The following is a 10,735-nucleotide window of genomic DNA, read 5'->3' as shown; positions in this document are numbered from 1 at the left end:
TAATCTTCCTATTACTGATTTCAAATGAAAAACTGAAATATAGCACATATATAAATACCGAGGACCCATATCTATACTGTATAATCTATACTTTATTTTTGTTTGATTAATTCAAAGTGTGGGCGACAGCTGGGGGTGATTTGAATAGTCCAATAAACTACTTTTATGATAAGATATAAGTATTCGGTACGTATATTTTTGTCATCCTTGTTACTAAAATGACAAAAAACTATATTCAAACTTTTCAAACTCTTTTGGATTTTTTATTTCCTACTATATTTCTCTATATAATTAACTTGTGTATGAATTAGAAATATGGAAAAAGGTATTAATTAAATAAGTGCTTTATTGTATGCAATGCCTACCTGGGAACATCCAGTCCTAATTTGGTGACATTATTGACTTATTTTTATCTTACAGGTCTGGAATATTTTTTGTTTTATATTTGGTTTTAAACACCAATCCTCTTAACTAGAATTGTGTAAGCAAAGGGCAAACCGTTTTTTGTTCTATATTCTGCATTCACAAGGGATAAGGGCCTTAGTTCTACTATACCATGTATTAAAACACATTTTCCTCACAATATTAGCACATCAAGACAAAATCCCCCTAGCTACAACATTAAAATCATAGATATGAATGTTTGATAATGCTCTTGTTGTATTAACCTGTTATTTACTGCAGAGTCACTTTTTGAGGTTTGGGACAGGTCGTCTCTACATTGCTCCTTATTTTACCAGCCAATGAACTGGAGGTGGTGGGCCTACACCCTCCACACATCCCGAGCCCACAGCACTGAATATGCGCCATTTTGAATGTGGCAACACGCCTCCTGGACCTTTAAACAGTTCGCTATGCACGGTACAGGAAGCATGGCGAAGCACTCACAACAGATAAACCTCTCCAGTGTATTTAATGTCATTACTTCCCCACTGCTGTATGTTGGTTGAGCAACTTCCACTTGTTGGCCGTGCATTGCCTTCAGTGTCTTCTGCCTCACCTGTCATGGAGGACAGCAGCTACCATGCGTCACACCACGTATAGCTGTGACGTTGCACCCGGAGATATGTTACTTAAGCAACTTTTATAACTCACCGCTGACAAGTCATCGGCTCTATAGAAAACCCACCGTGAGAAAAAAGGTACTGTACTATAGTTTAGACAAATCTTTCTGACAAAAACGTCACATCTATATTACGTTTTTGCATGTAAGAGTTAAAGTAGTTTATTTGAACGTTGCTCACAAAGCAACAGCATGCTAGTTGGCTCTGATAAAAATTGTAAACAGACTAGAGTTGGATTTAGAAAAACAACTTTAAAAAACAGTATTGTAATCAACTGTCCATTCAATACACAAACCTCTATTTTAAGTCTCGCATGAAGTGATAATCAACAATATTAATTCATGCTCGAAAAGAAAGGGTTTTTATGAGCCAATTAAAACCACTGTACTTATCATGGCAAATGAAGGACATTATATTATGTGAATATTGTTTTGACAATCTGGTTTTCACTAACCTGAAATGTGCTTTCACTTATTATAAATTATTAACATTTTAATAAATATTTCATCCGGTTTCCACTTTATTCAGAAAAGAAATGGCTCTCAGAGGTGCTGTCACCCGTCTGCTATGCAACAGCCAGAAATGTGCTGCTGTTGCTGCCTCCAGAGCCCAGGGCACAGCTGCAACAGCAACCAAAGGTACAATTATTAACATAGTTATTTTAATATATAGAAATATATGATAATGTAAGGTTTAGAGTGCTTGTCTTGAAAGAAATATCGCACATTCGTCACCTTTGTCCAAAAAGAGAAGAAACTCACAGGACGTGTAAACCGATATAAGTTTTAAAATGTCTGTAAGGTGAGCACATTTTTGTTTTTCTCCCTTTTTAGATGTTGAAGACATCAAAAAGCCAGCGAAGGCTCGTGAGTGAAGTTTTTTTTAACAAGTACATCCTGAACTGTCCAGATTTCTTCACACATACTGTTGTCCCATGACAGTGACATAACCAGTGTGTTTATGTGTATGTCTTTTCGACCCTCAGCCAAGGTGGTGTTTAACTGGCAGGACGCCCTAAATCTGGAGAGTCAGCTAACAGAGGAGGAGATCATGATCCGGGACTCCTTCCGTGACTACTGCCAGGAAAAGCTCATGCCCCGCATTCTCATGGCGAACAGACATGAATGTAAGCAAAGCATACAGAGGAATTATGTTTGTTTTGTAGTCGCAACTGTAAGGATGTGTATGTTGTGCAAAAAGTATTTTGTTTCTGATTTAATATTTGACTGTCAGTTTTTATTTTGCCAACATGCTACAGATTTCCACCGTGAGATTGTCTCAGAGATGGGAGAGTTGGGCGTCTTAGGCCCAACTATTAAAGGTAAATGGAAACAAAGCTACTCCTGTACAAATTTGTACTATGGAATATAAAAATAATTGAAACAAATGTTTATATAACAATATCTTCAATGCTTATTTACGTGCCTTGTTGCAACCCAATAATGTAATCATTTCCATGAAATCATATAAAATACGCAACTAAATTAGAACTCTTGTTAAATTATTCAGAAATGTTAAGTATGTGAGTATACAAAATGTATAACACTATTATTATACATTATACTGTGTCATGTTACTGAAAACACTTGAATTTGACACTGATTTCATGTATTCAAGCACAACATAAACTTATATGTAAGATGTTATTACAATATCAATCAGTACATTTCATTACCCAATATTTCATTACACAATATTGCGCTGTGTTTTATTCACCCTGCAGGGTACGGCTGTGCAGGCGTGAGTTATGTGGCGTACGGCTTGATAGCCAGAGAGGTGGAGAGAGTGGACAGCGGGTATCGCTCGGTCATGAGTGTCCAGTCTTCACTGGTCATGCACCCGATCAATGCTTACGGCACGGATGCCCAGAAGGAGAAGTACCTGCCCCGACTTGGTGGGAAAGACATTTTCTGCATTGGTTACGCTTGAAAAAAAGGCCAAAGGAAATACTAACTACCGTGCCTCCTGATTTTATTTTTCTCGCAGCTCGTGGCGAAATCCTTGGATGCTTTGGCTTGACAGAGCCCAACCATGGCAGTGATCCCAGCGGCATGGAGACCAAGGCCAAATACAACCCCTCCAGTGGTACCTTCAGCATCAGCGGATCCAAGACCTGGTGGGTAGTCACATACAAGGAGCATCAGATTTCTTGAGGGTTATCTCAAAGCAGAATTGGAGAAATTGAAGATTCTGAGGTGCTTTTAGACCAACAATGTGAAAATGACTTCTACTCTAGAGCTGCCAGTTTGTAGGAAATCAAATGCTGTAAATCACACAAGTTGACCTCTTTTGGGAAACTTGGATCCATACCGAACAAGCCAAATCAAGCCCTTTGTGAAATACTTACGTCATAGTTCATGTTCTTATTGGTCTTCACTCTTTTCTCTCTGCTAGGATTACAAACTCCCCCGAGGCAGACATCGCAGTTGTGTGGGCCAAGTGTGAAGATGGCAGGGTTCGGGGTTTTATCCTGGAGCGTGGAATGAAGGGTTTTGCCACCCCCAAGATTGAAGGAAAGTTTTCGCTGAGGGCATCCGCCACCGGCATGATCCTGATGGATGAAGTGGAGGTTCCCCAGGAGAACCTGCTTCCCAACGTCTCCGGTCTGGCTGTAAGTGGCTGCTCTTTTAGTCCAAGTTCTCCTACACCATTAAGATCAAGTGCTGTATCTTGAAATCTAACATTTATTTGGTTGTTGACCTCTGTGATTAGGGTCCCTTTGGCTGTCTGAACAACGCTCGGTACGGCATTGCATGGGGAGCTCTGGGAGCTGCGGAATTCTGCTTCCATGCTGCCCGACAGTACACTCTGGACAGGTAAATGACATTCTGTTTACAGTATGTGTGTTCACTAAAATGGAAGGGGTTCATGTTTGTTAGGTTGTTTATAGTTGGGTTGTATGAGGTTCTTATCTATAGTCGGAGTATTACCAGTCCTTCTTTGAAAGGGGGCAGCAGTAAAACTTGATTTACATTAAACAATAAATATCAGTTGATTTTGTGTACACCTTTTTGGGGAATATCTTCACCACTATGTGTAATTGTGTGCCATTGGTGAATCCAAACATTTAGAATTCCAAAGTCACAATGAAGTAAACCAAACGAAAGGTCTGTCTGATGACAAGGTTAAGCAGTGAAAATATTACAAATGTAGTTGACAACTGATATTGATAATTTCAGGCAACGTTTTTTAAGAGTCTCAATATGTTTTGCTGCCCCTGTCAAAAGCAGTACATAGCGTCTTGGATACTCCTGACTTTAGATAAGAACCTCATTCCGCCAACTCTACAAATAATCATAAATATCCCTTTAAGGCCGAACCACCTAACCGACAAACAAAGTCCAACCTCAGGGGAAGTTTAAACATTACCATACTGTGTATATCCATATCTAATCCTCCTGTTATGCAAACTTTTTTTTGTAATGGATTGGTTTTCATATTTTTCTCCCCTCCAAACAGAATCCAGTTTGGGGTGCCACTAGCCAGGAACCAGCTGATGCAGAAGAAAATGGCTGACATGCTGACAGAGATCACCATCGGGTTGCAGTCATGTCTGACCCTGGGAAGACTTATTGATGAGAAGAAGTGAGTCTTCTCCTACTGTCATTACATTGTTTACATCTTTTCTGGCGTTGTTAGCAGCTGATCCTTAAAAAACTAAAACAATTTCTTTTAACATGTGTTCTTATCCTAACAGAGCGGCACCAGATATGATCTCCATGCTTAAGAGGAATAGCTGTGGCAAGGCTTTGGATATTGCTAGACAAGCCAGAGACATGCTGGGAGGAAACGGCATCGCAGATGAGTACCATATAATCCGTCACGTCATGAACCTGGAAGCCGTCAACACATACGAGGGTAGGCACACACCCGGAAACATCTAGTCTGCATTTTTTGGTGAAAAAGATGTGAAACTTAGCTGCAAGGATGTACTTCTACCCCTAGAGGTCAGCAGTGTACACATTATGAGAGGTTGATTTAAGAAATTCACTTTTTAGAACACTGTCCAATATAGATCATGTTTATACATAGCAAGCTCAAATACAAATAATAAAAATAAATCAATTATCCTGTTGTAATTTGGCAAAACTATAATTAAAACAATGTGTATTCTCATATCTAAAGCGCACTGAGGAAAGTTTGGAAAATGCTTAATCGAAGTAACTGCTATTAGCAAGAGAAGTATTTCCTCATCTATGTGAACACCAGTTGTTGATAAAGTGTTCTCATTGTCCTTTCTTTTATAGGAACTCATGACATTCATGCCTTGATCCTGGGCAGAGCCATCACTGGACTGCAGTCTTTTACTGTTGAAAAGTAAAATGTTGTAATGGATTTGATGTGGATTCATACTGTGCTTCCTGTTTTTCATTTGGCAAACTCATTTGTAAAAAATACATTTTTAGATTTGCCTGTTGGGATAAATCCTAAATACCTCATTACATTTATGGTTTTAAAATAGTGATAGGATCTGTCCATCACTGCCTCTGTTTGGTTAATCTTTGGTGAATACGTTAGGTCAAACTAACTAAGCATTGGGTCAAAACTGTGAGGACAAATGTACAGTTAATATGTCGGAAATATATGAAATATATTTTAGGCAGTGATTAATCATGGTGCATGTTAAATTGCGGCAATATGAGTGTTTGTGAAAATTAAAAATGTAAATAAATGGCTTTAAATTAATGATAAGATATGACTGTAGCTGAGAATCAGTATGTAAAAATCTGTTGATACAGACCTCTGCTCAAATGACATTGCCTTCTGTTGTCATTTTACATTATCATGTTAGTAATTGTATGTCTAAAGATCACACTATCTTAGCTTACACATTTAAGTTTTGATGCAATTTGTCAACATCTAAGAACAAAAATAATGTGGTTTATTCTGTTTGTTAGTTATAGTTTTTTAATTGACTTAACAGATGCTGAAATTGAACACACTTAAAACTTGGATTCAGCTTTTGTTTGAGTGTTTTTTGAATGCAATTATTAGCACAGATAAAAAGCAATACAATGTTTCCGGGGAATGTTGAAGAACATATGCAAAAACTGCAAACCAGGGATAGATAGACATTCACATTAGATGTTTGAGTTACTGAAAATATAAGAATCGCAACTGCAAATACTAAAATGTTCTTTTAGCAAAAACACAATGTACCATGTATTCTTAGAAAAATAGGAAGAAATAGGAAAGCAAAAGGAGTAATATTTTTCACTCCAGCATTTGAGTAAGGCAACTATTCAGATTACTCAACAGAAACAAAAGAGCACATGAACAAACTCGGAACAATTCAAAAAAATAATGCGGACATCAGAACAACGACTCATTTTTAGGGTTCTGATGTCTGGTTAATAGCCAAGGCCCCTCTAAGACCTGCCAGTGCATGACTGGCTTCCTTGAGCTCACTGTTGAGCTTAGTGCAGCTCTCCAGCACCTGCGACAACTCCATTAACTTCACCTGCATCTCATTGCTGTTCTCTTCATACACTGTGAACAATTGCCCCTTCATCTGCTGACACATCTCTGTCACCTAGGGAATTAAAAAAAGAAAAAAGTCTAGAAAAGAACAGTTGTGGGCAGAGTAAAGACACTCTTTCATAATTGGCATTTCAAGCATATAGTGTATTCAGGCCCAAAGTGAAATTCACAAAAGAGTATTTGCTTAGTATGTATAGATATGTAGACTAAATTATGATAAAAATAAGCCTGCACCTGTTCCACTAACTTGTCCTGGAAGCTGTCCATCACTTTCTGGTCACGAGTGCGGCTGTTGTTAATCTTTTCCACCAGTTCCTGAACTCTACTGCTGATGTCAGTTACTCTCAAGCTAAGATAGATATTGACAATAGAAAATTCATCATCCTGGAGCAAGTGGACCCAACTGCTTCATCAAATATCACTTGAAGTTAATGCAATGGACTGTATACTGTACCTGGTATTCTGCTCTTGAATATCAGTCATGCTAAGGCTTGAGGACTTTCCTCCAGGTGATTCGGCGTCTTCTGTCTGTATGGCCCAGGACACAGGAAAATAAAAATGATTGTATTTATTATTACAAGGTGGCTTATAGTAAACATTTACTGTACAATAATGGTTTCACAGATTCACTAACAGTAAACATAAAATCGTTTTAAAATATATTGAGGACAAATGTAAATTTAAGGAATGCTCGTGCAGATGGGATTATTTGTTGTACTGTTTTAACACCGTATTTTGTGACTCCTGGGTCTTTTAAATTGATGTAATAACCGGTTACCATCTGTGAATCTTCATGCCCGCCTTTGGGATTGGACAGTGAGGTGGATGGTAGGTCGTTCAAGTAAAAATCCATGTCGGTTTGTTTGACTGCAGGATTGAATCTAAAATGAACAAAACAAAACACGCCTGCCCAACATACACAATGTTTAGCAGGTGTGTTAAAAGAAATACCTGGTGTTCTGTGTAATGTAACGTTAGTAAAAGAGGACGTCTCAAGTCTAATGAACTACAGCTAACGTTAGCTAACAGACTCCTTTAGCTTAAGCATCTAGGCTGTTAAATGTAACTATACCTTTAGCTTTACAAATAACAAAAAACACATAATGACTATAGCTATATTAATGTGATGTTACAAACATTGCTTATAACATACTTGTCGTGCAGACCGGTGCTGTTTGTGTGACGTTAAAGTTTTAACTAACTATCTGCACTAGCTGCCTAAGCTAAATGCTAATGTACTGTCGACCGCTAAACTAACGTTTATCCCTTTGTATAAAGCGATAAACTTTAGACTGTATATTATACAGTCTGTGTATTATCCTCAGTTTTTTTTTAATGTTTATATTGTTTTATACGTTGAACATTTTAATAATACAATAAAAAAACTATAATACATTTATAATGCTACGTTAAAAAGAGGAGATGGTCTCACCTTGTTAGCAGAGGTAGAGGGTAGCTACAGCACATACAAAATAATTTACTACATAAAGCTTTAAACCCTTTTATTTACCTAAAAACGTATGCAGCCCCGTAGAAGCTCTTTAGAGAGTAAATAATATTAGGAATAGGTGCCCCCCCCCCCCAAAAAAAATAGAGAGGAGTTGGCCTACCTGAAAATGGTCAGGTACATTATGTGTTCACAAATTTAAGTAATCACCATCACATTTAAAATATGGACAGAAACCCCTATTTACTACCATTGAGACCATTGAAAGATTTTTAGAAATTATATATATATATATATAATATAAAAAAAAAACACAAATCCGGAAATGGGGCATGATTTAATTTAAACCTTTCCAGTCAGGAAGTCAGAAAGATTTGATGTATTTATGACCTTAAAGAATTTAAAATGTCTTAGAAAGGATTCATTTTTTTATTTTCTTTGTAAAGTGTGTGTGTGTGTGTGTGTGTGTGTGTGTGTGTGTGTGTGTGTGTGTGTGTGTGTGTGTGTGTGTGTGTGTTTGTGTGTGTGTGTGGGCATATTGTGTTTGGGCATTAAGATTTGAGAAAGCTCTCATTTGTGGTGGATTAGGTAATCTGTGTGAGGGATGGGGATGGGATGAGGGACTGATTGATCGTGACTGTGATTGGAAGTGTAATCCCTGCTTCCTCTCTCTCTCTGTCACCGCCCACAGTGTGGATTATTTCAATTGAGAGGAGGACACGACACAGTATAGACGCACAAAAGCTGTCAGAAATGTCATGGTTTCTGGTGTGGAGGGACAAACTGATGGAAAAATCAATCGCTAATTAAAATCAGCTGTATGTTGGCAAAATGATGAGCAAAAATCCAAATGTGATTTATCTGGAATCTGCAAAAACTTTGACAGGTGGGTAAATCTATTCACTGGCCTATTTCTATGTTTTCTTATTATATTTTGCCTTTATATTGTAATCAAATTCAAATATATTTATTTTATCTTTAAGTAATAGTCTTTGACTTTGCCTTTTTTTTATTTTAGGCAGTGACACCTGGGCAAGTGGATGAATCAAATTGGGAACATTTCCGCTTTGCACGTGATGAATAAACTACTGTTATAGGAGAACTGGAAGCTTATACTGTGGGAATATGGAAAACTTAAACTACACAGAAGAAGGACTTTCCTTTCAGTATTTGGTTCAAAATATGAAGCCTCTGTACACTGAGTACAAGCCTCCTTCCAGGGACATCATCCAGCTACCGAAGTCTGTCCTCTACCTCCTGGTCGCCGCACTGGTCATAGTTGCTGTGGCTTACGCTATCGTTGGTCACCTCATCAAGGACCTCATGCTAGATATAACAGGTACTCATGTCTATAAGTGGAGCTGACTCATTTTATACTAAAATTAGTTGTGTAACAGAACTGTTGTTGATCTAAGTAAAGTAAGTATCTTGTTCTGATTACCCTGATAAATCATAAATAGGTTAATGTTGATTGGAGCCATTGATAGCAAAACTAAACTGTTTTTATTTGCTTTTAAACCATGTAGGTGTGACTTTGATTTGCACAACCATGTGTTTTCAGCTTGAATTACAAGACTAATGAATAGGAATAAAAAGTATTGTAAAAAACAATGATTAAAGCTTGAAAACTAAGGCTATAACACACCATCAAATCACAGGTGAAAATCCATATTAGGAAAAATATAGGTCTTTGTTTTTCTATAAGAATGAGAGAGAGAGATTCGCCATTCTAGTATAAAGACAGGATAAGAAAATGTCTGAGACATCTGTTGACCTTGGCTCTATTAGATTATATCAGGACTGATGCACCTGAACATTCCATCCAAAACTCTCAATTCAATTAATATGTTCAATTGTTAGTTGCACATTATTTTTCAAATCTTGGTGTTATAAGTGTATATATCTTTATCAAAAACATCGTCCAGCATAAATCTATATTGTCTTTAAAACAAATATTGCTGTTATAATTGAAAGGCTCAAATTAGACCAAAATTCAGTTTTTTCTCTTAGAGATGAAACAGAAGTTAGAGTACTTGCTGTGCTATCTAAACAATACAGTGAGGAAAGTTTTGTAAAGATGTGCGACGAGATTATGATGTAATCTTATTCTGAATCCTTTCCTTTTTCCTGTCCACAGACTGTCTCCTGGGCCCAGTCGAGGATGACATGAGAAAAGATGGAGAAGGGGAGGGGTATAACAGCCCACTGCACCTACCACCTTCCCTTAGCCACTCCCACCCGAATGCCTTCCATGTGTGGGACAGGGACGACGTCATCATCCCCATTTCTGCCTCAAATGAGAGCCCAGTGTCCCCGCCTGTAATGGCTGTCATCCCCTACATCCCTTCATTTTTCCCCAACTCCTTTAGCAATGTCAACAGCCCGCCTTACAACCATCACATCCCAAAAGAAAGTGACGCGTGAAGCAGGACGAATGATCCAGAGACGTTTTCAGACGGTTCCTTACTTGAAAATCTTTAGCTCCATGTTTCACCTCTGAAACACAAATGGAAAAAGTAACTAGGAAGTTCACATGAAAATCAGTGATTGTCACAAATCAAATAACATCATATGGCCTGCAGAGACTTGCAAACTATGCATTGAGACGTTTCCTGAATGGATTTATTTCTGTTGGACTAACTGATGAGTCTATTTAAGACAAAAGACAAGCAGCACAGTTTTTCCGGATCAGAGCCATGGACACTCAGTGGGACAGCCTTCCCTTCATTTTTGTCGTGGATTT

General features: G+C 37.8%; 2 protein-coding genes across 3 annotated transcripts; one reads left to right on the top strand and one right to left on the bottom strand.

Moving 5' to 3' along the window:
* The first annotated feature begins 964 nt into the window (after positions 1 to 964).
* Positions 965 to 5,819, top strand: LOC134865337 (glutaryl-CoA dehydrogenase, mitochondrial-like). Its single transcript, XM_063884858.1, has 12 exons — positions 965 to 1,142; positions 1,593 to 1,702; positions 1,898 to 1,930; positions 2,050 to 2,190; positions 2,323 to 2,385; positions 2,788 to 2,958; positions 3,051 to 3,180; positions 3,459 to 3,675; positions 3,777 to 3,880; positions 4,524 to 4,649; positions 4,762 to 4,922; positions 5,312 to 5,819. The coding sequence occupies exons 2-12, from the start codon at positions 1,600 to 1,602 to the stop codon at positions 5,383 to 5,385; spliced, it is 1,323 nt and encodes a 440-aa protein (XP_063740928.1). The 5' UTR covers positions 965 to 1,142; positions 1,593 to 1,599; the 3' UTR covers positions 5,386 to 5,819.
* syce2 (synaptonemal complex central element protein 2) lies at positions 5,811 to 8,055 on the bottom strand. Of its 2 annotated transcripts, none has more exons than XM_063884860.1 (5): positions 7,978 to 8,055; positions 7,324 to 7,451; positions 7,000 to 7,073; positions 6,780 to 6,894; positions 5,811 to 6,597 (listed from the first exon to the last, which is right to left on the bottom strand). In XM_063884860.1, the coding sequence occupies exons 2-5, from the start codon at positions 7,396 to 7,398 to the stop codon at positions 6,397 to 6,399; spliced, it is 465 nt and encodes a 154-aa protein (XP_063740930.1). In that variant the 5' UTR covers positions 7,399 to 7,451; positions 7,978 to 8,055; the 3' UTR covers positions 5,811 to 6,396. The 2 variants fall into 2 exon arrangements, with proteins under 2 accessions (XP_063740930.1, XP_063740929.1); XM_063884859.1 differs by lacking the exon at positions 7,978 to 8,055 and adding an exon at positions 7,699 to 7,787.
* Between the last annotated feature and the right edge of the window lie 2,680 nt (positions 8,056 to 10,735).

This window comes from Eleginops maclovinus, chromosome 5 (genome assembly GCF_036324505.1).
Source record: "Eleginops maclovinus isolate JMC-PN-2008 ecotype Puerto Natales chromosome 5, JC_Emac_rtc_rv5, whole genome shotgun sequence".
Lineage (NCBI taxonomy): Eukaryota > Metazoa > Chordata > Actinopteri > Perciformes > Eleginopidae > Eleginops > Eleginops maclovinus.
Note: the sequence above shows the minus strand (reverse complement) of the source record. Positions and strands in the feature narration are given on the sequence as shown.

What these genes read in the sequence shown, in the direction of transcription:
- LOC134865337 (XM_063884858.1), top strand. Translation starts at nt 1,600, where the DNA reads ATGGCTCTCAGAGGTGCTGTCACCCGTCTGCTATGCAACAGCCAGAAA. An exon ending in AGCTGCAACAGCAACCAAAG is followed by an intron (nt 1,703 to 1,897) that starts GTACAATTATTA and finishes CTCCCTTTTTAG; the next exon opens with ATGTTGAAGACATCAAAAAG. An exon ending in ATCAGCGGATCCAAGACCTG is followed by an intron (nt 3,181 to 3,458) that starts GTGGGTAGTCAC and finishes TCTCTCTGCTAG; the next exon opens with GATTACAAACTCCCCCGAGG.
- syce2 (XM_063884860.1), bottom strand. Translation starts at nt 7,398, where the DNA reads ATGGATTTTTACTTGAACGACCTACCATCCACCTCACTGTCCAATCCC. An exon ending in ATTCAAGAGCAGAATACCAG is followed by an intron (nt 6,895 to 6,999) that starts GTACAGTATACA and finishes TATCTATCTTAG; the next exon opens with CTTGAGAGTAACTGACATCA. An exon ending in AGGACAAGTTAGTGGAACAG is followed by an intron (nt 6,598 to 6,779) that starts GTGCAGGCTTAT and finishes TTAATTCCCTAG; the next exon opens with GTGACAGAGATGTGTCAGCA.